A 26,737-nucleotide genomic window follows, 5' to 3' on the forward strand; every position below is an offset into this window, starting at 1 on the left:
TATTCTGTAAGTGTCGAGTCTAAAATATTAAATGGATAACCGGACATCCTTTCACTAGACCACTTAAAGGCTAGGGCTAGTGGTCGCCGACCTCTGTATATGCCTATGATAATCTACTGTCTTTGATTTAAGCTAGTTATAGAGATTTAAATAAAACCAAATACATTATCGAATTAAATGCTAATTTATTATTAAATTTATCTCTCGCTGACCACGAAAGCTGATGCTCATTGTTTAAATTATGTAATTAATTCACTCATATTTAATTTTACTTACAATAAAGGTCCTAATGTAATAAAAACAGTTAGTTATATTTCAAATCTTAATACTACAGGACAATCTTATGCCAGGTATTTGAGTAAATCCACATCAATATTTTTACGTGTCAATTAGGTACATCGAAATATTAAATATTACGTGTAGTTGACAAATAGGATATTTTGATAAAACTGTTTACGAAGAAATGAAAGTCCAACTCAATTTGTATAAAAAATCTTGCCCACTCACTCGGCTGAACCAAAATACGACTTTCTAACTATGACAGAATAAGCGATTCTGAAAAAGTTACTTTTGTTGATTTTTTTTTATTTTTAAATAATTCGAACATATAAAAATCAATATTTTAATTAAAACTTGTTCATAAAGATAAAACAATAAGGTAATCTACTATGTCCAATATGGGAAAAAAATATGAATGTTATATTTCGCAGTATTTGGTATAGATGATGATGATGAACGATTCTACCGACTTCGAAGATGTCGGTTTTTAATTAGCTATAGATCAACGAGTTTGATTCTTTCGTTCGAAAATATAATTCTATATCTATATTAATATGATTAGTTACCGTTTCAACCAAATGTGTACAATTTAAAGGAATTAATTTTTATTTTACCTACTTACTTATGATTTTCTAGTTATAAGTTGATTTGTAATACCTTTTGCATAGGTATTACTGCTATCATTTCATTAAATTCACTTTGATATAGGCATTCATTTTTACAAAACAAATTTTGCGAACAATACTTACCACATTATATTTATAAGTTAAAAAAATGTAATATCTTAGATAATAAAAAAAGTTATATACTGTATAACTTTTCATAGGATAGCTATAGATTTTTAAAAATGTCAAAAATACTGCTATGAACATACTCGAGCGAGTCAGATATTGATAGCATCCATATTCTACGTATTTTTAATAATGAACATATGGTAATCTGGTTGTTTGGATGATGGGGGTGGTGAACGCAAGTGTTGAATGTGAGAAAAAAATATATTTGATCAAGCCGCGTCAGAGTTAAATAGGGGACGTTAAGTGAAGCTAATAAAAACTATCATCCAATAACCTGACAATTTGAAGTTTGGACGTGACCCAAACTCATGACCATTATCAGAATGTGAGAGCTTATCTGTGCCTTGAATGAAAAAGTGCTAGATTCAATAAAATACATAATAATTACCTATTTTTTAATTTCGAATAAACAACTGAACACAAATAAACATACATAATAGATCAACAATAGAGTATATTTCAATAATTACTATAAATTTTCCAAAAATATAACTTTGTACATAACAATTTCGGCTGCAACGAATCACAACGCAATAACCAGTTAACGCCATCTTGTAAAAACCAAATTGAAATAAATTGTTATTTTTACGCATATAGTTATTAATTCTTTATTGATTTACGTATGCTCTATATTGCCATAGATAAAATAAAACTAACTTACTAATAACTTCATAACAATTGCTGTTATTATACTTAAATTGCTTTAAACATGTCAGGATTGATAAACAGAAATATACACAATTTGTTGCCAAATAAAATGGCATTACAAATCCATTCCAAGATTCTTATATACATGGATAAAGTACAGATTGCTTGGAGTTTTACAGAAAACACTGCGGAGTTAATTATGTAAACTAAACCTTACTTCTAGTAGTTAGCACCTTTTTACGCAGTCAAAGTCACAGATCCAATTTTTTTCTGATTTAATCAAATTAAAAAAGTTGATACCTATAAGTACTCCATATGGATGCTAGTTACTATTGCCACACAGGCAGGTTGTTACATTTTACGAAAATCATATCTGTGACTTGAAAATGCTAGCAATGGATAGATAATTTGAATAAATATCATGGTTTAACTATTGTTCAATAAATACTCAAAAGATAAGCACAAATAGAAAACATTAATAATTGGCACACATACACAGCCATAACATTAATATAGGGATTTGCATTTTATTACAATGTCTTGACAAACAAAGGCTACTATGGTTGTCTTGGTTCTAACTTACTTATAAGTTTATAAGTTTTAAAACATAATGCAATGTACATAAGCTTAGTAAATCCATTTTACCAGTTCTCAGTAGTCTTAAACTACCTTTAGGGTTGACATAATAAAATCTGACCAGGATATAGGCCTTTACACAAATTCGATGTTACTGTAACATTTAGCCCTTTAGGACTTATCGCTGCAGCCGAAAAATATTTTAACTAAATTCATCTACTTACAAACCTATTCAACTATTAAAATAATTTTTAATGTGGTTGTGATACTTGCAGGACGACATTTAACATATTAAGGGCCTGTTTCACAATGTCCGGATAAGTTCCAAATAAGCTATTTATTACTTATTCGTAGGATAAATAGTATTTTTGCGTTTCACGACTGTCAGATAGCGCTATACGTCATGAAATTCGAAGTATCTTATTTGGAACTTTTATCTTTCGAATAATTTATGTGTTGCATAGCTATTTGACACTTTATCCATACATTGTGAAACAGGCCCTAAACCTTTAGGATGTATAAAATGGTATTAAATATCAATTATTTTTTGTATGGAATACATGGGCACACCTCGTATTTAGAATGATGACCCAAAAATTATCTCAAGCCTGTGATTAAGCACTGTCAAATATGTACAATATGTGCTTTAGTATTTGTATACAAAGGAAAACCTTGCATTGGTGCACAAGGTTCAGTTAAGTATACTTAATTCAATTTCTTGATGAAACAGTCAAAATATTTGTGCTGGGTCTTCCACAACTTAGTTATTTGGCCCCATAAGTTACAGTAATGACCTTACTAGCTTCTTTGTTTCCTAAATCTCAAGCATACCCTACTGCTTTTGCCCTAGTCAATGTATCATCGCACAAGTATCACAAAACATACCTTACAAACCATCTACTTCTCTTTTTCTTTCTCTTGTGCATTCTGTTTTTCTGTTTCGGGTCCCTGTATGTAGTGGTAGTTAATAAACCTAGCTCCCTGTGTCAACTGTGCGCACTCATTTGTCAAATGACATGCAAACAATAACATGTTTCGTGGCTGTACTCGCCACGCGAAACGCATAAACATCAGCGAATAGAGTGTTAAGGCTGAAAACATAATAATAATTTTGAAAGAGTTTATGGTATATATATACTGAGAACTATCGTTCCTCCTACTTATAGTATAGTAGCAAACCCCATATTAATGTTTTAAAAAGAATGAAAAGAAAAATTATGTAAAATTTAAAATTAAAACAATAACAGCACTAAAAATATATATAAATAGTTTAATCATTATGAATATGGAAAAGATAATGAAAAAATATATATCCTATTTTACACAAGTTGTGGGACCATAAATTTTGAATTAGTTTCAGACAAAAAAAAATCTTAATTCTACATAAGTATCAATAGCAGTGATAAACAATATTAGTACTATAAAGCACTTATTTTTATAGCCTTTGGATATCAGTATATGATAAATGTCCAAAAGATATGACCAGATTTCTATAACTCAATAATTATGCAATAATGAATAAGCAAATAAAGTATGATAAAATTATAATTCTACTTTTAGAATATAAAACATTTTTCAAATCTTTATGTCATAAAAATAGTGCAAAATTACCATAGTTGAATATTTTTTCAAATAATATAACTACATATGTATATCAAAGAAATTTGTACTTTAATCCATTTGAATACTTAGTTCTTTAAATGCTAATTTCTTATATGAAAACAAGACAACAGTTAAATGTTAATCTTTTTTGTGAATTCATTTTAAACAATATTTTTTTCCTATTCAGCAAAAGCATAACTTTGCTATGGCTAAATAAGACAAGACCAAAACCTTTTTAAATACAAACATAAGATTATAAGAACATGTAAAGATGAAAAACAATTGAACTGGAGATATGTTTATAGAAACACCTCCAGGGGCTATTGTTTTCAGATACAGTGTTTCATAATTCCAAGATGCTATATAACACTACAATGAACAGTGCCCCAAATCCAATCAAATGGTGTTATCAAATCTATAAGTACTACATATAGATTTCATAACATTATTCTTTTGTAAATAACAAATATTATCTTAATAGATATATTAAAATCTAACTCAAAATTTATATCATTGTTTTACTAAAAATATTCACATCATATAATAACTTACCAAATGTCATTTTACCACTAATAAACCTAGGGTCCTTTCTTGTGTCTGCTATAGCTGCTAGTGGTATACCCCAATTTGCTACTGGCCCCCAAAAATGTGTGCTGAAAAGTAAAATGCAGAAGATGTATTTACATTTTAGGAAATTAATTGTTTGTTTACCTATGTAGGCTTCAGTAATAATTATAAAAAAACTCGGAATTTAATAATTTTTGAATTGTCCAGTAAGTAAAGAAAGAACAAAGTTTTTATTTCACATAATTACTATAACTTACCTCATTAAATAATCCCGAAACTCTTTGCTTTTTAGCTGTTCCACTAACTTTTTTACCAACGACATTGTGGCTGAAAATGAAAATAATTAATTAGTAATTACATAAACTTGTGACAAATTTCTTATCAGTATAATTTGTAAGTTACGCATGACTTAGGGAACGTCTAATAAAGAATCATTTGTATGATAATACAATAATTTCTGCAATTTGTGATGAAAAGACGTTTGTTATGGTAATTGTTCGTGTCCCCAATCACCTCTGTTTTGTTAAAGGTTATGTTTAGAATTATTAAAAAAAAAATGCAATGTGTAACATTTTACTAGCTTGATGATCAAACTATACCTATTGTTCTATTTATAGAAACAATTATTTAAATTTAATATAATTAAAAGTTTTCACCAACGTCTTACGTTATCAAATATTTAATTGTACACTTATCAACTTTAGGCACCCCGCACCACAGAATACAGATAACGCACTTCCACAAGCTTGAAAGACAGGGACAGGAGGACTTTCGCAGTTCCGTACGTAATATTTTTAATTTCTGAATTGGGAGTTACCACACTAAAAAAATATTTATACTTATATAATATAATCTAAAACTATGATAGGGATATAGTAGCAAAGTCGCGCGCGCGTGGCGGGAGTTTTGTTTTTTAGTAAAATTTATAAATTTAATTTAATTGATATAAAAGATCAATTTGTATATAATTGTATGTAGTAGTTTAACTTAATTGTTTATTTTTTTAATTTGTGTATATATTCTTCAATATTTGGTAAGTTTTTATACTTTTTCCTCAAGGCCTGGAATCAGGCGAAAAAATGAACGAGCCCCCGGATATCGGGGGCTCGCCCCCCGAGGTTGCATGTAATATTGTAGTAGAAAATAGATTTTCTAAACTGGACGAGTCCAGTGTAGACACAGATGTGGATCAACGGAGTGACCGTAAAAGAATGAGATTAGGTAAAATTTGCAAACATTGTAATAAGAGGAAAAAAAGATTTGACCCGACGCGTCGTAACAAGCAAAAAGAGACTGATTGTTCGTGCCAAATACCGGATATTGAATTTCCCTCATTATGTACTGAGATTAAGAACGCTAACGATATAGATAGTTTTCAGCAAAAAAGTGACACAGCACATAAAACAAGTGTAACTGTTAATATCCAACAACACCCCCCATCAGATTGTTCTCAGTCTCCAAAAAATCCTACAGGCAGATCGTTTTATGAGGCCTATGACATAGGGCCGTTTGTAGTTCATGTGCAAAAAGTTTCTTCAGATACTGGCATAGCCTCCCTGCACCCAGTCCAATTTGGGTATTTCCTAAAGAAAAATTCATTTAAAAACATTATTAATGGTAGCATTAAAAGGATAGGCAGAAACCGAATTTCCCTATCATTTTCAGACCACAAATTTGCAAATGAATTTGTTAATAACCCTTGCCTGACAATTAATAATTTTAAAGCTTTTATTCCTTCATTTAATGTGACTCGAATGGGGCTTGTGCGAGGTATTCCCGCAGAATTTTTATTTATTTATTTATTTATTTATTTTCCATTAAATTTTCCTATCTTTACAGTTAAAACTAATGCGATAGAAATCCATTATACTACCCACACCAACTAACCTACATACAAACATTAAAAAATTAAACTAATTAAACTAAAATTCCTAAACCTTATAACTAACAATATAGCAAGCAACTCTTGTGAACTCAGCCAGCGTACAAACAAATAGGTCCACCTCAATGGAAATTTTGTTAATGATCTGTATTGCTCGCGTGAGTGGCGCTTTGCTAACCAAGTTGGAATGTGCGCGCGGTACATCCAAAAGCTTGGACGTAAGCCTCAGGTTTCTACTTGGTACCCGTAGACCCAGTCTCTCCATTATATCCGGATTATGCACCCGACCCGTAAGTATTTTAAATATATAAACGGTCACAGCTACCTCTCTTCTGAGGCGTAGCTGGTCATACCCCACCATACCCAGAACAAACAGGGTCGGGTACATAAGCGGATACAAGGGATACACTCCATACAGTCTCTTGTAGAGGTAGCGAGTGAATTTATTTTGTACTCGCTCTAACATGAGACTGTATTTAGCCTCATATGGGGCCCACACCATTGCGTTGCACTCCAAGTGACTTCTCACTAGCGCGTTGTATAAGATTTTGATCGCACCGATGTTTTCAAGGCCACAAGCTGTTCTTAATACGAACCCCAGATTTCTGTACGCCTTTTTGCATACCATCTCTACATGTCGCGCGAAACCAAGATTCGTATCAAAATAAACTCCCAAATCCTTGACCTCTGAGACTTGCGCCAAGGTTAGCCCACTAATGGTATAATTGTACCGAGTGATTAACCGTGCCCTTGAAAAAGATATCACTTTACATTTTGCCAAATTAAACTCCAATCTATTTCTCCTGCTCCAGTTAACCACTCGATCAATGTCTTCCTGCAGCCGAATGCAGTCATCTATACTCTCTATAGGCATGTACAGTTTGAGATCATCAGCGAAGAGCAAGCACTTTGCATTCTTGACAACTTTCGGTAGGTCATTCAGCATTATCAGAAATTCTAACGGTCCCAAATTGCTGCCTTGTGTCACGCCTGATCTCGTAAAGTAGGCCTCTGACCTACACCCCGCGTAATCCACGTATTGCGTTCGATCTTCCATAGAACTGGCCATAAAGTTTAATAAGTGTGGAGTGAATCCTATATGTGCAAACTTCTGCAAAAGCACGTCATTATCGACCAGGTCGAACGCTTTTTTGATATCAAAATAAGCAGCGTCTACCTGTTTTCCACTGTCCACAGCTGGGCTAATATTAGCCATATAATTCAAGAGGTTACTAGTGGTACTCCTCATAGGCCGAAACCCGTGTTGCGCTTCCGATAGTTGGGAACTCACTTGATTAAATATGCATTTTTGAAGTGCCGCTTCCAATACTTTCGCCGGACATGACAAAATAGCTATCGGTCTATGCTGTTCTACTTTATCATGGCATCTTACTTTAGGAATTGGGATCACCCGACTGGTTTTCCAACATGTGGGAAATGTTGCTGCTTTGAGACATAGGTTATAAATGTGGAGCAGTGGTTCAGCAAGTACAACGGCACAATCTCGTAATATATAAGGCGGTATACCATCCGGGCCAGCTGCCTTTTTTGGTTTAAGTAGCTTAAGTGCCTCCTGTACATCGCTCAATTGTAAGCTCCCAACATGAACTCGTGCAGCCCCGTTTGAACAACCCGCTGCCGCAACAGCTGCGCTGACGTCAAGCTTTGGCTTTTGTGTAGCATAAACAGAGCTAAAATACTTGGCAAATGCTCTAACACTATCATCAGGGGGTAACACCTCTCCGTTCTCAATAATACCCGATGGTTCTCTGTTGACTCTGTTACCATTAATAAACCTCCAGAATGACTTGGGATCTTCAATGATATTTGATTCAACAGACTTAGTATAATTTTCAAGAGCCAATGCAATTAATTTCTTAACTTCAGCTCTGCACCGGCTAAACTTTTCGTAATCTCCTGGGGATTTAGTAACTTTGTATCTCTTATGCAGCGTGGCTTTTTGTTTAATTCTTTTAATGACTTCCCTTGTATACCATTTTGGATATAAATACCTTGAGCATCGTAGGTTCCTGGATTTTTTTGGCACACATTCCTCAAGTACAGAGTTCAACTTATAATAGAAGCAATTGAGACTCTGATTTAAATCTGACGAGTACACATCAGACCAATCCACTTCTCTAACCTTGGAATACAACGAACTAAAATCGGCTTTCTTGAAATTCCATTGTAACAAGCGCTCGTGTGTTATGGAATGAAAATGAAAAGAATGGTCTCCTGAAGATATATTAGACAATATCTCCTTACCTGTAGGCAGCGGAGGAATAATAAAAATTAGACGCCTAAATTATAAAGTGCGTAACAGCTCCCCACCTGAGTGGAAGCCATCACAGACTGTTGTTATAACTTTTGATGGCCAAGCTCTACCAAAACATGTGTTTGTATGCTACAATGCCCTACCCGTGGAACTTTATTCATACCCCACTATTCAGTGTTATTCTTGTTGCCGATTTGGTCATACTAAGTCCAATTGTAACTCTCGACCCCGATGTTACAAGTGTGGCCAAGGCCATACTGGGGACACATGCAACATACAAGATGATGCAGCATCTTGCTGTCTGTGTTCAGGTCTACACTTTGCTACAAACAGGAAATGTCCAGAATATGAACGACAGACTAAAATTAAATTATATATGGCTCAGAAATGTGTATCTTATGCAGAAGCAAACAAAGTGTATGATCCTGTGTCAAAATCTTTTGCTGAAATAGTAAAGTTTTCAAACATGCATAATTCTCCTAATTCTCCTGTGCCATCTGTATCGCCTTCCTCTTCCTCGATTCCGTCGTATAGTAGATCTTATAAGAAAAACATATTTGTTAAACCAACAACCCCCAAACTAAAACGACTGGGGTATAACAAAACAGAACACTTCAGTTTAATAAAGGACTATGATGCTCCAGCTTCTCCTAACGGGATCGCTTTAATAAACAGTAACGACAACAATAACGAAACAATGTTCTCAATCTCTGATGTTATCCAACTTTTGACTGAAATAAAATCCATTTCTAACTCTGACAACAATGTAACCGAACAACGCCGCCCAACACTTGCTTCCTTAACTCAATTAAAATCCACTTATGCGTCCCGAACGCGAACAAATAATCCAGTGGAATTGCAGAAGCGCAATCTGCAATAAAAACGATTTAATCTATTTGCATAATAAATTTGAACCTTTTGTCTCAACTCTGTCGGAAACATGGCTTCGCCCGGAATTGACATTTCGAATTCCAGGTTATGTTATTATCCGACAGGACAGACCTGACGGCTATGGCGGTGTTGCCATAGTCATTAAAAATAATCTCCCCTATTCCTTATTTCCACTTCCCTCATTCGGTGATGACTTGTCAGTCATTGCTGCTATTGTAAATAAAATTTGTATAGTATCTATTTATTTTTCTCGTCCTAATGTAAATATTTTTTCTCATCTTAATCAACTGTTCTCCATCCTCCCAAGGCCTTTCTTAGTCCTAGGTGATTTTAATTGCCAACATCAATCTTGGGGAAGCACTTCTTCCAACTATTATGGAGATCAATTATTAGATATTATAGATTCTCATGGTATATGTATCTTAAACACTGGGCTGCCAACTCGTGTTACTGGTCCACGCGAAGGTGCAAGTGCGCCTGATCTATCTTTATGTTCACCTGATTTAGCTTCAACTTTGGACTGGCACCCTCTAGCATCTTCGTATGGTAGTGACCACTTTCCACTTGTTATTACTTTTCCTTCATACAAACCTATCAAAACCAATCGCTCTCCTCGTTTTAAATACAGATTAAACAATGCAGATTGGAAATTATTCAACCAAATAGTAGAGCAGAAAACTAATACTTATTCTCAAGAAGGTAGCCAGATCTCCGCAGAAATTCTTTCTCAGGTTTTGATTGAAGCTGCCGATGAATCTTTTTGCACTAAAACTAAGATCCGATCGCAAATTCCTTCACCTCCCTGGTGGGATCATGAATGTACAGCTGCAATAAAAGAAAGAAAACAGGCCGAAAAAAAATACTGCGAGCATATGTCAGAAGAAAATTTCGAGTTATATTTAGAATCTGCCCGTAGAACTAAAAAATTGTTTAAGAAAAAGAAATACGATGGTTGGCAATCATTTTGTGCCTCCATTAGTCCAGATGTCAGCCCGTCAGAGGTCTGGCGTAATATTCGTAGATTTAGATCTGCATATAATAATTCTCCTTCTTCTAAATTACCGAAAACTCTAGCTGATCAGTTTATGGATCATCTTGCTCCCCCTTCTGTACCGGAACAGAGATATCCTCCATTATCTATTCCTGCTTACATTTTTGATGACCTAAGTGGAATAAACGCTCCGTTTTCTTTGATCGAACTTAAAGGTGTGCTTAATAAGGTAAAAGACTCTACTCCAGGAGAAGATGGGATTCCATATTCTTTTTTGAAAAATCTTTCGGACCGTGTGCTGATTCTGTACTTAAATATTATAAATTCCATTATGATTTCTGGGTGCATTCCCAAGTCTTGGATCACTCAATCAATTATACCTATTTTAAAAGACAATAAGCCAACCGATGATCCTTCTTCTTACAGACCCATTGTCCTTTCTTCTGTTTTAATGAAAATAGCAGAACACCTAGTAAAAATCCGTTTAGAATGGTTTTTAGAGAGTAAAAATCTATTAGCAACGACCCAATTCGGTTTTAGAAAAAGTAGAAGCACAATGGATAGCTTAGCAATATTCACTACAGACATAAGATTAGCATTTTCAAACAATGAGTCAGTAGTAGCTACTTTCTTAGATATAAGCTCAGCTTATGACAATGTTCTTATTTCGGTTCTCAGGGAAAAACTGCTATGCTTAAACGTACCACTAATTCTAACAAACTTTATTATAGATATGCTCAGTGAAAGATACATAAATTTATTTATTGAAGATGTCAAACTATCTCGGACCGTATGGAAAGGATTACCACAGGGTTCTGTACTCAGTCCTTTGCTCTATAACATCTATACGTATGATTTAGAAACATCATTGCAGGCATCAACAAACGTACTACAATATGCAGACGATCTTCTTATATACAAATCGGGCAAATCGATTGAAAATAATTGTCAAATTCTAACATCTTCCCTTTCATTTTTAAACTCATGGCTGACTTCGAATGGTCTGGACATATCTGTATCCAAGAGCAGGGTTGTGTTGTTTTCCAGAATGCGTAAGCCTCCCCCGATCCAGGTAAAGTTTGATAATGTTTTGATTCCCTCAACTAATAATGTCAAATTCTTGGGGGTAATTCTAGATTCTAAGCTCACCGGTGTATCCCACTGTGAGTATGTAACAGCGAGATGTGAACGAAATTTAAATATTCTTAGATGTTTATCGGGCATCTGGTGGGGAGCGCATTCACACTCCTTAAAACTGATTTACAACGCCATAATCAGAAGTGTAATGGATTACGGTACTTTTCTGTTAGAACCAGGAAATGTTTCTGCTTTCAAAAAATTGGATAGTATTCAAGCAAAAGCAATGAGAATAGTCTTAGGAGCTATGAAGTCAAGCCCAATCAATTGTATGAGAACCGAATGTGTAGAGCCACCATTAAACTTACGCCGACAATTTCTATCTGATAAATTCCTTTTCCGCTGTATGCAATTTAGTAACCATATTCTTACACCTAAACTGACATCCCTGACGTATATAATCCACACTTCTCAATTTTGGAAAAACAAACGCACACCATGTTTGGTTACAAGTTACACAAGATTTACTTCTCTTAAGGCTCCTACTCACCAAGCGACTTCCAATCCTTTGTTCAAATATAGTTACGATTCCCTTATAATCTCTCCTGATATACATACAAGCATAGGTCTTGTTAAAATTGAGAAAAACCAAAAGTTTACATTTAATTATATTGTTGACACTAAGTGGCCACAATGGCATCGAATATTCACAGATGCATCTAAACATTCCAGTGATGGATGTGTAGGTGTTGGTGTAATACATTCTAACTACAATATTGTCCAAAAAACTAAACTCCCTCCTGAATCCTCCGTGTTCACTGGCGAATGTATTGGCCTATTCAAAGCTATAGAATACATCCTTCTACTGAAACTTCAAAAAACTGTAATTTTTACAGATTCACTTAGTTCTTTAAATGCCCTAGCCCGGTTCCCATTTGGCTCACATTATCAATTCCCTGTCATTTCCGAAATTAGAAACTTACTATTGAAATGTTTGAAAGAAAACTATTCCGTATCATTTGCATGGATTCCTGGTCACTGTGCAATATCTGGAAACGAAAAAGCCGACCGTATTGCCAATGAGGCAGTGGATAGTGGAGATGTGGATATTTTTGGAAACTATGCGCATGACTTGATGGCTCTTTCTGGGATTTATCTCCGGAATTCCTGGACTGAATCCTGGAATCAAGATCGTTCAAAAGGTCGACATTATCGTGCTATTCAACCTTCTATACCCATTAAGCCCTGGTTTTGGAGACTGAGATTCGGTAAAAGAGTTACAACAATACTGTCTCGTATGCGTCTGGGACACGTCTGCACCCCAGCTCACCTTGCTAAGTTTAATATTATTGACAACCCTACGTGCGAATGTGGATATGCTGAAGCTGATTTGAATCACATCATTTTTGTTTGTTCTCGGCGCGAACGGTCGGCTCTTATCGACGGTCTCATTTCCCTTCAAATTCCTTTCCCTTCATCCATATCCTGTTTACTTTCAACAATGAACCCACATATATATAAACTTTTAGCAGCTTTTATCTTAAGTAATGATATAAAAATTTAGATCTTATGAATGTATATATGTAAATATCTTTTCTTACACTCCTTTTATATCTATCTCTATAAGAATTGATCTTTTATTTTATAGATTATTTTCCTTTCCTTAATTCCGTTTCATCCGATACATTTATTTTTTTATCCGTTTCCCTGTTTTGACCCTGGGCCACAATGCACAAACCGTGCGGGCCATAATAAAAAAAAAAAAAAAAAAAAAACTATGATAGGAATTTAACTGCCTTCTCGAGAACATTTACTATTACATTACAATAATAAAGCTTAGCATTTATTATAATGAATAACAAAGAATTACCCTAAATTGAATATTTTTAATAGCAATTTATGAATTTTTAATTGACAATTATTTTTAATAATGGACAAATTATTAAGAGGCTTATTACACTATGCGATATTCAGACTGTCTTAGTAAGACTGTCTTAAAATCTAATTAGCAAGCTCGCTATTACACTGGACTGAATACCGCATGCTAACTCATTTTTACTCATTTGCAAAGCGTACGTAGTCGGTGACTTAAGAAACTACCCTAGAGTAGGAGTTGCCGAGTTTGAATGACTATTAAAATGTTATATTAGTAATTTATATTATTATATGTAATTTAATAGATACTCCATACATTCAATATGGCAATAAAAATGGCATGTCTCGGTACAAATCAAGAACAGAACCAGGCTGGCAGACTTTAGTATGTTGTCATTAGAGAATCGCAGAAAATTTATTTAAATTTATTGACACATCGTTTGCAGCTAAGATATTCTATAATAAGATTGATTGTACGAACCTTCTTTCTAAATTTAAGATTCATGTTTGTTTTTACCAATGTATCAGTGTGTCGAGCGTTGGCTAACTTTATCTATAAAAATTAAAAAAACATTCCAAAGTACTTTTTTTCTTGCAAACACGCCGTGGTGCACGCGGCCACAGAAAACAAACATGTACAAACGTCTTTGCTCTGTGACTGCCGCGCGCTGACTGAATGGTTTAGCGTGCTAAGTCTTATTACACTACACGATATTCAGCAAGTAAGCCAGTAAGCACCGCCGAACCCATTCGGTCGGTCTAATTAGACAGGCTAACTGGCTAACTCTTATTACACTAGGCTGAATCTTAGTAAGACTGTCTGAATATCGCGTGGTGTAATAAGCCTTTAAGAGCAAAGACGTTTGTACATGTTTGTTTTCTGTGGCCGCGTGCACCGTGGCGTGTTCGCAAGAAAAAAAAGTACTTTGGAATGTTTTTTATTTTTTATAGATAAAGTTAGCCAACGCCCGACACACTGATACATTGGTAAAAACAAACATGAATCTTAAATTTAGAAAGAAGGTTCGTACAATCAATCTTATTATAGAATATCTTAGCTGCAAACGATGTGTCAATAAATTTAAATAAATTTTCTGCGATTCTCTAATGACAACATACTAAAGTCTGCCAGCCTGGTTCTGTTCTTGATTTGTACCGAGACATGCCATTTTTATTGCCATATTGAATGTATGGAGTATCTATTAAATTACATATAATAATATAAATTACTAATATAACATTTTAATAGTCATTCAAACTCGGCAACTCCTACTCTAGGGTAGTTTCTTAAGTCACCGACTACGTACGCTTTGCAAATGAGTAAAATGTCGAGTTAGCATGCGGTATTCAGTCCAGTGTAATAGCGAGCTTGCTAATTAGATTTTAAGACAGTCTTACTCAGACAGTCTGAATATCGCATAGTGTAATAAGCACTTTAAGGAAAAGTCCCAATATATATAAGCATACTGCTGTACTGCATAGTAATATAGGTGAATTCTTTTGTCAATTGTCAAGTATCAAGCAATTTCAATGTTTAATTTTCAATTTTCAAACGACAAACAATCGTTTCGCTCGTGGTTCTGTTTTTATTTTGTTTTACTTTTTGGTAAAACATGAATAACATTATATTACAGATGTATTAATTGGATTTTTATTGTGATATTGTGGAAGACAGTATCAAGAAAAATGGAAAAGTGTAACACCTTTTTATTGTTAATATCCCTTTGTGCGTTGTTATGGGGTGTGGCCGGCCAGTATGAATGGCAAATTTGGGATGCTTTCGACGAAATTCGTGGAAGAATGGACAAAGTTAACCCGGATAATTGTTATATTACTCACTTAGACGATCTTTTTTTACCCGAAGACTCAGTATCTCACCATCCTGATGTCAAAGAAATAAACATAAACCCGGTATTTCCAAATCGAACAGCTTTGTTACATTTACATAATATGGCTATGAATAGGGCATTTTTCTGGAGTTACATCCTTCAATCAAGGTTTATTAGGCCTGCTATTAACGACACCTACGATCCGGGTATGATGTACTATTTTCTTTCATCAGCTGCCGATGTATCCTCTAATCCTTATATAAACGCCAGTTCAATTTATTTTTCCCCGAACATGTCTTACACGTCTTCATATAGAGGCTTCTTCAATAAAACCATGCCACGGTTTGCACCAAGAGCTTTCCGAGCTGATGATTTCAATGACCCTGTCCATCTACAGAAGATTTCAACAATGAATACTTTTTATGTGGAAGATTTAGGTGCTTTTGATTCTGGTAGTCTATCCAAAGATTATACTTCTGATTTCTACCGCATCAATGAATGGTATAATAAGTGGTTGCCTGACAGAGTTGACAAAAGACATGATACCAAAACAACATATCAAGTTGAGATAAGATATTCTAACAACACAAATGAGACATTTACATTCCATGGGCCACCTGGTAATGATGAAGTACCTGGGCCTGTGAATTGGACAAGACCATATTTTGACTGTGGAAGATTGAATAAATGGTTAGTAGCTGCTGTGTCACCAGTAGCTGATATATACCCGCGCCATACACAATTCCGACATATAGAGTATCCTACGTAAGTATATTGCATTTATAAGGTACTCTCACTAACATTAATGTTACATTTGTTTGTTTATTATTTCAGCCAACATCATTTAACAGCCATTTGTAAATAATAAAGAAAACTGAAGTAATAAGTTAAAATATACTATTTCATTCATTGATTTTGTAGATACACAGCGGCAGTGGTAATGGAGCTAGACTATGATAGAATAGATATAAATCAGTGTCCACCGAGTCAGGGGAATGATAAACCTAACAGATTTGTTTCAACGGCTCGATGTAAAGAGGAAACTACTGAGGTAAGATTCATTTTGAGTTAAAGACTAATATGTTTTTGTTTCAGCCACATAGAATTAACTGTTGTGTTGCCCAATGCCCATGAGTGGTTATTTTGTGCCATATAGCCAATAGCCAATTTATATGGCTGAGCAAAATCAATTAATAATTAGCATTTAACCATTTCATGCATAAATATTGCATATAGCTTAATGTACATATATACATACTTGGCTATGCTATGATACAAAACCAAAAATTTATTTTATTAATATTTTTCTCTATAACAGTCATCACACAATTGTTTTCATGATAGATAAAATATTACTATCTTAATTAAAACATGTTTTTTTTCTCTGATTAAACTTATCATTCTTCATACAGTGTGAACCATTACACGGCTGGGGATTCCGTCGTGGTGGGTACCAGTGTAGGTGTAGACCAAACTATAGACTGCCTGGCATTGTTAGAAGACCATACCTTGGAGAGATCATTGAGCGAGCCACATCTGACCAGTACTATAATAACTTTGACTGCTTACCTATTGGATGTATGTAAATTAATCTTTGAAATCACTACTATTTGGGCATATTATTTAATACAAATAAAGAAAAGTTAATTGTTAGAGTCTGAGTAGAAATAATTTCTTAGTCATATACATATAGTTTACCAGTACATATATATTTAATAGACTATAATACAATTCCATTTTAATTTAAACTGTTTATTATTAATAAGATTAGCTTTTAATTGGGATTATTATTATATTATCGCAGGGATCCAAAGACTACCCGTAGAGTGGAAAAAAGCTCATCCATTTCTAAGAGCATTGTATGCGGACCGTTATTATGAATATGTTAATGCTACCAGTGGACCTGCTGCTTTGCATACAGAGAGAATGAATGTATATGAAGCATTGAATTATATTAGGGGTGTGCAGCCGCACAATTGTTCCAAGTAAGTATTATGCTGTGTTTCAGAATTTCTAACTCAACCGCCTAAAGATTTTAACATTAACATACATAACTGTAAAATGCAAAGAGTAACTGTCTTGTGCCATGTAGGCATTCATATACGCCCAAACCCAATAACCTATCTGAATGCATTTTTTACCATCTGAAATTGATCTTAATCCAAATATTGATAAAAGTGTCCCAATAACCAATCAACATTGTAATAGCCATCTGTCAATACAAGCTATCCATGTTAAGACGGATCGATGTATGTGGATAGACCTTTGTATGACAATTGCAGTTCAACTGTCCCAATATCCTATCTTAAGATTTTAACTTACACCAGTTTTTAAAATAATTAAAAAGCTCTTTGATATGTTGTAATCATAGACATGAATATTTTAATATTATTTATATGGTTTTATTTACTTCATTTGGTGTCGCCAAAAATGGATTGTCTTCGTAGGGTTTGGTTATTGGGATGCAGATAGGAGATCGATTTACTGTCTGTGATCTGATTGAAAACAATCTGAGATTGTGGATTACTTATTGAGTTCGGACGATAGACAAGCTACTATAATGGTATCCCCATATAGAGTCCATGACTGGTAGAATAAGAAAATGACATTATTGTAAAAACATATGTGTTGCAGCTGGTAAAATATTTTTTAGAATTATAGCAAGACATAGGGCATTTCTAGACACTCAGGCATTGATTATTTTATTTTAAAGATTGCCAACATTTAGCCTCACTCATCAAGATGAATGTTACTATAAATAACAGTTACTTGCAATTTACGATAATTAATGCCAATTAACAAAATAATCTTTTGCCACATTTGTGGGATACAAATGTTTTGTTTATATAAAATTGAGGTTGCTAGTCTTTCCGCACAGAATATACAGAATTACAATCAAATTAAATTTCACATATTTAAATATTTTGTAAAGTTATGAATACCCTTATTTCTACAGATACAATCCATCTGATTTATTCCTCAATGGAGACATAGCATATGGTGCGGAAGAGCAATTTGAAAACCAAGCAAAAATGGCAGTGAGACTTGCAAACTTCATCAGTGCTTTCTTGCAGGTATACCTTGTTGATCTTTAAAAATCTTGCCATTATTACACATTACTTTGCTTCCTTGCCAAATTCTTGTCACGGACCAGAATTTTACATAAAAATAATTTACTTTATTTAGATTTATACCTTGTATTAGTTTTGTATTAATTAATTGGAGGCCATTAATTAAAAGAGAACTTCTATCAAATACTTGCAGTCTATGAAAATTTTGGAGTAAGTCTGGCTAATAGTACCTTATATTTATCAAAATTTTAGACTACAATTTAAAATGGCAAGTAATTATTGCTGCATTACATACTACATGCACCGAAATCGTTTATAAAGCTCTTCCCTGCAATAATGTTTTTCTCTACTTCTCTAATGTGATACTAATATAATAATTATAGATATCAGACCCTAACGAAGTCTTCAGCGGTACTCGAGTTGCTGATAAGCCTTTGACCGAAGATCAAATGATTGGAGAGACTCTAGCTGTTGTATTGGGCGACTCGAAGATTTGGTCTGCAGGTTCGTTTATCTACTGTGTTTTTTTTATATAAGTAACAAATGAGCCTACAGAGGAATCATAAAAGAAGGCTGCCACATCCCATGGACACCCATGTCACTGGGAGAGTTGCTGGCCTTTAAGATTGACTACTATTCATATGAAACATATTTTAGAAGTACCTACCTTCCACTAGGGATTTAATTATTTTTTTTTTTTCCAAGAGCGAATCGTGCAATCAGTCTTCTGACTATGAGCAGATAAGTTGTAGGAGGACTAACGGGTGGAGACATTCCTCAATAGGAATATCTACCATAATAATATTAGCTCAGACAATGTTGCCGAGCTCCAGGGTTCTTCGTCTTATGAGACGGCTTATACACTCGGGTAGGGTGAGTTAAACAGCTAGGTGGTTAGGATGATATTCCAGCCTAGTCTTGTACTTCTGGGCGTACAATTTTATTTCCGCTTTAACTGTAGGTATGCCCAGGTGTTCATGTACTTCAGCATTTTTAATGAACCAAGGTAACACAAAATTACATACTTAAACAAATAAGCAACTCGGCTTATTTGTTTAAGGATGTAATTGTGCGTTCTTTGAATTTTAGTTTTGTTAGAGTCGCATGTTGCTCCCCACAATTGTATTCCGTAGGTCCACACAGGTTTTATAACAGAATTGTAGATAAGGAGTTTGTTGTCGATGGACAATTTCGAGTTTCTACCCAATAACCGGTACAGCCTCAGGGATTTAATTAAGTAATTTGATTAAAAGTATATAATTATTATTTATTGCATATCATTAATATACCTAATATATAATTCAAGGGACATATTGGGATCGGAACAAATTCACAAATCGCACGCTGTTCGCACCATTCGCATACAAGACTGAATTAAATACGCGCAAGTACAAAGTTGAAGATCTCGCTCGGCTTAATAAGACTGGTAAGTGTTTGAAAAACATAGGACTTTGCTATTGTATCCCAGCACTAATTTGAGCATACGACGATTAACCACTCCTTATATGGAAATTGTAATTGTTTTTACAACAAACTCCCAAGCGAAATTAGAGTATTTCATCATCATTAAAGCATTTTACAAATTCGACGAATACTTAAATGATCCTTGAGATTAATTTGCTCCAGTTCAAATAATTTGTATGACTCAAAACTTAGCGTTTAAAGAGTGGTGGAGAGTTTCTTGCCCGCTCTACGTCCTTGACTTATGAACTGGTAGTAAATGTAAATTAATTTAAAATTAATTCCACATCTTTTTTGACATTCATATGTGTACTGAGTTTGAGTCGAATCTCATTAAGGGGCCAGAGTTAAACTTCAAATTATCCAGAGATCAAAATAAGTTGCGTTTAAGTAACCACAAAGGAGAGGGAGGATTCAAATAAATAACAGCTAGATCTAAATTTGTGATTTACTGTTTATATATTACTATGTTTAAAGAATTAAATAATATTATTCATAAATGTATGTTTCGAAAAAGACACTAATATTTTGTTAAGTGTGTATTGTGGCGAAGAAGCTTAGGGTAGTAAGACATTTCCTTGCCTTACTTATATTGATTGGAGTTCGCGGTTTTTCTAGAAAATTCAGAAACGAGACAGCTCTAACTGGCTCCAGTACGTCAAAAATATGTAATTTGATAGAGTTGTCTATTTAAAAATGATTACATTTATCTAATGTAATACACAAAATTTTCAGAGGAAGTCTACACAAACAAGCATTGGTTCCAGTTTCTTAAGCAAAGCTGGTCCACCAATTTCGATGGTCTTGAGAAGTTTTTCCTTAAAATGAAAATTCGTGATGATAGGGACGGCCACTACTTGAAGCAATATGAAAGGTAATTTCAACTGAATTCGACATTTCCTTATTCAAGTATAGAGTAATATAGTTGAGCAAAAAATTAAAATGGTATGTACACATCAAAATCTTAAATTAAATAAAAATGTTTTGGAAGTTTACACATACGTAGGTCACTCTCATAAACTCCTTTTTGAAGTCAGTTAATAAAAGTATACAAGAATATATACATAATTTTAATTTTCGCAGATACCCCACGTTCTACAGAGCTGCGAACTTAAAACACGGCCATTGGACTCAGCCGTATTATGATTGTACTGGACCTCTAAAACAGTGGGTCATTACATATGGAGCGCCATTCTTCGGCTGGGATAGTGTTAAAGTTAAACTGGAGTTCAAGTACGTAATTTTGACTTAAATTTTAATTTAATATTTAATGTCTGACTGTGAGTGGGCTAAGACCACATTTTCAAACTCTAAAAAACACTATTAGATAAGAGATTTTTCTTATTTTTAGTCCTTCTAGTCGTGTCTTAACAATATTTTATTTTAGGGGTGTGGTTGCGGTGACGATGCCTCTGATGTCGTTAGATATCAACCAGTGTCCGGATAAATCGTATACTCCCAATGCATTTAAGGGTACAGACAAATGTGACAGATCGTCTTCATATGTAAGTTCTTTTTCATTATGCGTAATAATATAAGAATGATGAGAACATGAAGATGTTTTTCTTTAAATATAAGAAATGTTCAAAAAAACTTTACAGTGTAAAAGATAAATAACATTACATTTTTCAAAACACTAGCTTTCATTGCAAACAATAAACATGTCACCAATAAACAAACTCAATCAACACCTAAATTACACAATTAGCTGATGAGATCTAGACTATCTAATTACTAACTATAGAGATATCTGTGACTTCATTTTAAAACATTTTTTCTATGAATTACCCCATTTCAGAATTATTTTCTTGGTTTTTTTAGTGTGTACCCATCCAAGGTCGTGGTTTTGAAGCTGGTGGCTACAAATGCGAGTGCCTACAAGGATATGAGTATCCATTTGAAGATTTAATCACATACTATGATGGTCAGATTGTTGAAGCAGAGTTTCAAAATATAATTCAGGATAAATTGACTCGCATAGATATGTTTAAGTGTAGACTGGCCGGGGCAAGTGCAGCTCAAAGTAGTTTTATTATTGTACTAAGTGTATTGTTTTTACTTATTAAGGTAAGATAAGCATAAAGAATTTGACATACAGAATGGACTTAATAATATTTAGGGGTAATAAATACATTACAGACGTATGTGTACCACATACCTAGTATGGTATTTCTACAAGATCATTTAATTAATAGTTTATTTTCTATGGCTATGGTATCCTCATGGAATGTAATTAAATAGATCAAAACTAGATGATTTAATAAGTCATACTGATATGCTGCCAATAGTTTAATACTGAAAAAGCATTGAGTTATCATAGATTATGCTTAAACATATTTTTCTATATTTATAATATTATTTTTTACTTTGCCATATTCTTAAATAAGGCATCTATAGTAGGTATGTATTTTCAGACTGCTTTTAAATGTGTTCAAACTAGTATGACATGTATGTGTAGTATATGTACTACATAGTATTGAGAGTATGTAATAAATGCTATATAAGGTCAATCTAATATTCTTGCTAAATAAGGCAGCTTTTTAAATTTCTTTTATTTAATATATATTATACTTATATGAAAAACCAATTTGTTTGTAGATCTGTACTTATTTTATAAATAATGTCCTGACTGAAAGTTTACCTCAGTATAGTAAATATGAATCTCATATACTGTCTTAATGTTAAATAATAATGATAATTTAAGATGCTTCATATTATTTTTGTTATATCACCTATATTTATACTTATCAATAAAATATACATTTTGTTGTTTAATTTTGTATATATGTTTCTTACAATTGTTTAATTTTTCTTGTACCTATAAAAGTTAGACATTCCAGGTTATGTTGTAAAAGACTTAGTTTTACTATTCCGTCCAGGTCTGTGCCTTTTATAATAAACGTATTTTATAACTATTGTTTTAACTTTTATTATCTTCCTTACAAATCAGCTGTGTAGTCTTCTGGTAAGCTGTCAAGGAAAAAATTGGCTTTTAAGAATAAAAATATAAAATATATACTTTATATTTCTTTAGTTTTTGATTACTTAGAAATAATGTGAATATTTATAAATTTAAATTAAATCTACATCGAAATTACATAATTTAAGCTACTTTTATTAGGGAGAAAATTACAAATTCGTACTTATTGCGATCGAGCAAAACACCACGTATATAAATTAGTGTTCCAACTAGACCTAAATATAAAATGATGTATATGAGCATGTAAATGATGACAAGTGATCGTAAAAAACCCATAATTAAGAAAAATTCATAATTTAATACAGTAAGTCTCCATTCATTTTTTTCCCTACATTTGTTGCAAACATATTATAGCGATTTTACTAATAATAACTGTTTATTGGCATTGCCCATTCTTGAAATAATTGTTTTTTTTCATATTGTGTAATTTAAGAGACATAATCGAACAAAGATTGTCTGTAATTAGATTAGTCAATGCAGCCCCCTGCTCAGCGGCTGATTGTAATTTTTTTCTTTTAGCTGTGAGTTTGACCAATAATAAGCTTATGCCATAAACCTATGACAGTTTATTATAATACGACGTAGAATATAAAAACTATGCTAAACTGGCAAATTAATTAAATTAAAGGAATATGGTGATTTTTTATTTTCTAATTTGTAAAGCGTAAAAATAAGATAATGTTTGTTCAGACTTAAGGTCTGAATTTACCCTGTGGTAAATTAAACTTCATTAGGAAGTAGGAACTCTTTTTTTTCAAGTGATCTGTGGTATATCTCTATCTATGTATCTAGAGTCTGTACTCCATTTAGAATTCACTACTTGTCCTGGCTTAGTCTATGGTTTTTTTATATGCTATATTTATCTACATAGGGGATACATTTAAATTTTAACTCTCAATAACATTATTAATACGATAAATTAAACAAATTTTAAAAGTATATATATATATATATATATATGCAAATCAAGTATACAATATCAAAGTAACTATAATTAAAGTGAATTCGCAGGCTAGCTAGGCTCTTAAATATCTTATATAAATCATGTCTGGGACACTATTTCGTAGGTTATTTTCTAGTTGTAATACATTGTAAATATTTAAAAACATCTGATTCATTATTTAATTATGTTATTTTCAGGCTCCCTATTCAACAGTTTGTCTCTATATAATTGTACTGCAACGGTAAGTATAAAAACAATATTTTTTAATAAATCTCGAATTAAAGATTTTATTAATCTGATATTGTTTCATGTACAGCGGTCTCTACATACAGCAACTGTCTATTATGCAGCTCGAAAAGGTACAAGGGCTAAAGCTCGTGCAAAGAAAGTCAAAGTGGAGATCACTAAAGTTGGATTTATTCCACACAACCAAAGGGGGAAAGACAAGTACGTTTTTACCAAAATAATTGTACTATTAATTCTTGTTGTATATCATAACTTTATAATTTTAGGTTAGCAAAGACAATCATAAATAAACATCTTGATGACTCTCACAAGAGTGTATCACTGGATAATGTGTACCCGCTTAGGTATTATCGCTGGCCTGTATATACAGTTGAGGAAGCTGTCAGGGCACATCAAGAAACACATCATCCATCTATGTATAATGAACCTGAGGCTTTTGTATATGCTAAGGTTGAACTTAACATGGAAGGTGTTAAGAAGGTATGATTTGATTGATACATCCACAAGGTAAAACTGCCCTTACCAACAATAAATGTTATAATTACAGAACCGTTATATTGACAACTTCTCTCGACTGACATTGCTTCCACACTATTTTCCTCAAGATGAAGAGCGCACAATTTTAGCTTTCTGCAAGGGTCCTGAATTGATTAAGCAGGTGGCAGAGGCTGGAGCAACTATGGCAGGAAGCACAGAGCTTGTTAAAAAAATTCAGGTAATAAGGATGATTAATTGATTTTTCCTGTGGTTATGTTGTATTAATTTATTATTATTATGTATATTCATTTTTATTACTACCACAAAGATTTAACATTGCTTTTTGAAATATTTAAATCAGCACTGTTAACTTCCAAAAGTAATAAATACTTCCATATTTAAGTTTTGTACATAAATAATATTGATGTAGATTTTTTAATTAAAGCTGCAATGTTCCAAAAAAGGATCTTTTAGTGCTAAAACTCAATACTTAATTAATTACGGTCCTTTAATGGCAAAATTCTAAATAAAATGTTTCCTATACAAGAGACACTGAACAAATCTTTTATTTCTTTCACAGGAAGGCACAGTCAAACTCGGTGATTATGACTATATAATAGCTCACCCAAACATCATTACAGATTTAGTACCAATCCGAGGACTGATGAAGAGACGCTTCCCTAATATCAAAGCTGGTACTTTGGACACCAATATTTGTGATTTAGTAAAAAAATTTGCTGCTGGTATCCAGTACAGAGTTGTCAAGGATGAAAATCAACAAAACTTTGGTTCTGTTGAGGTTCCTATTGGAAGGGTTAGTTTAGAATGCTGTGCCTCAAATGATTTAAAAAAGAAACAGTTTGTGACAGGGATAACAAACTAAGTTCAGTTAAATTTGTGTGGAAAAAATAAGACAACCATATAAGAGTTAATCATTTTTAATATACCCAAAAAAAAAAATCATTGATAGCCGGTCATAACTGTTGGAAAGTATTGTTTGCTTTATAAGTATTGAACTTTAACATCTGTGGCCTTTTAATGATTATTAAATAAGCATAAGGGCACAGAATTTTGCTGCAGCTTAAAGAATTCCTATGTTATTATTATTTATGTAATTTTTGAAGACATATGTAATGCAATGGTGAACTGGTGTTGTTTGCTAAGGACCAACAGGCAAGTTGTACAAAATATATATCTAATAGTCTATATATCTTTCACAGTTAAACATGAGCCCAAGCAGTATTGCAGAAAATATTGACAGATTACTGAAAGATATTCAAACTGTAAGGCCAAAGAGAGATGGACTTTTTATAACAAGGTATTGACTATTGGGTACACTTATACAATTGTTATTGTTTCTTTAAAAAAACACGTTTAATTTTATGTAAGTGTGTTTTTTTAAGCCTAAGGTTAATTATACTAAATGATAAACATATTATGTGAAAGTTCATATTATGAACTATTTATACTATCAAGAGATAATATTATAGCCTTAATGATACACCAGAGCTCATGAAGATCAGGGTCAGTGGTTGACTAGTTGTTAACACTATTTATTTTACTCAAATGATGCATTGAAACACGATTGTAAGTAAAACATAATTCGTATTTCAGGTGTATTATACTGAGCCCACCATCGTCAGAAAAACTTAAAATAGATCCATTTGTATATGTTGATCGTACATTATCTAAAGAAGTCCAAGAAGACAGTGATGATGAAGACAATGTTGCCGCTGCTACAGCATAAATTAGATTATTTTAATTAGAAATTAGCTTAATACATAATGTTTGTTAATACGAAATAAATCGTTTTTATTTTCCTTGATTTCTAACAGCAAGGAAATTTAGTTTTAGAATAAAAGTATTTATAAAATTTGATAAATTCCGATTATCAAATTTTTAATGTATATAATTTGATAATCAGAATTCAAATATTTGTTTTGATTTCGTTGTCAATTAATAGAAAAATTGAGATGACTGAATACAAAGTGTCCATGAGCGGCGGTATCACTTAACATCAGGTGAACCACCCGCCCGTTTGCCCCCTGTACTATAAAAAATCTTGTTTTGAAAAGTAATAGACAATTTATGCCATAGGTGTATATATATTTCTTGGCTGAGCGTCCTAGTCTTATGTATTAATTTCTTAAAAAATGAATAATTAGTATATGTTAATAAGAAGTGGCCACAATGTGTGGGAATAAACTCTTAAATATATCGTGTAGGATGTTTACCACTTTTACCTTAGATCTATGAATGAAAAAGAAAACGTA

The 26,737-nt window shown here is 33.1% G+C and overlaps 3 protein-coding genes across 4 annotated transcripts; 2 read left to right on the plus strand and 1 right to left on the minus strand.

The window, feature by feature from the left end:
* Nucleotides 1-2,802: 2,802 nt before the first annotated feature.
* Nucleotides 2,803-5,252, minus strand: LOC111001577 (mitochondrial pyruvate carrier 1). 2 transcript variants are annotated; one of them, XM_022271511.2, is made up of 4 exons: nucleotides 5,134-5,252; nucleotides 4,724-4,793; nucleotides 4,452-4,552; nucleotides 2,803-3,388 (listed from the first exon to the last, which is right to left on the minus strand). In XM_022271511.2, exons 2-4 carry the CDS (start codon nucleotides 4,786-4,788, stop codon nucleotides 3,195-3,197), a joined length of 360 nt encoding a protein of 119 aa, XP_022127203.1. In that variant the 5' UTR covers nucleotides 4,789-4,793; nucleotides 5,134-5,252; the 3' UTR covers nucleotides 2,803-3,194. The 2 variants fall into 2 exon arrangements, with proteins under 2 accessions (XP_022127203.1, XP_022127205.1); XM_022271513.2 differs by having other exon boundaries at nucleotides 5,127-5,178.
* A 9,736-nt stretch (nucleotides 5,253-14,988) lies between these two features.
* Nucleotides 14,989-22,735, plus strand: LOC111001580. Its single transcript, XM_022271515.2, has 11 exons — nucleotides 14,989-16,051; nucleotides 16,208-16,337; nucleotides 16,699-16,864; nucleotides 17,091-17,271; nucleotides 18,243-18,360; nucleotides 18,741-18,861; nucleotides 19,664-19,783; nucleotides 20,554-20,692; nucleotides 20,902-21,051; nucleotides 21,206-21,323; nucleotides 21,640-22,735. The coding sequence occupies exons 1-11, from the start codon at nucleotides 15,144-15,146 to the stop codon at nucleotides 21,892-21,894; spliced, it is 2,406 nt and encodes an 801-aa protein (XP_022127207.1). The 5' UTR covers nucleotides 14,989-15,143; the 3' UTR covers nucleotides 21,895-22,735.
* A 971-nt stretch (nucleotides 22,736-23,706) lies between these two features.
* Nucleotides 23,707-26,266, plus strand: LOC111001575 (50S ribosomal protein L1). The gene is made up of 8 exons (XM_022271509.2): nucleotides 23,707-23,861; nucleotides 23,939-23,982; nucleotides 24,058-24,188; nucleotides 24,254-24,467; nucleotides 24,535-24,702; nucleotides 25,045-25,278; nucleotides 25,685-25,782; nucleotides 26,079-26,266. The coding sequence occupies exons 1-8, from the start codon at nucleotides 23,843-23,845 to the stop codon at nucleotides 26,209-26,211; spliced, it is 1,041 nt and encodes a 346-aa protein (XP_022127201.1). The 5' UTR covers nucleotides 23,707-23,842; the 3' UTR covers nucleotides 26,212-26,266.
* The last annotated feature ends 471 nt before the right edge of the window (nucleotides 26,267-26,737 follow it).

Source organism: Pieris rapae, chromosome 17 (assembly GCF_905147795.1).
Source record: "Pieris rapae chromosome 17, ilPieRapa1.1, whole genome shotgun sequence".
In the NCBI taxonomy this organism is placed as follows: Eukaryota; Metazoa; Arthropoda; class Insecta; order Lepidoptera; family Pieridae; genus Pieris; species Pieris rapae.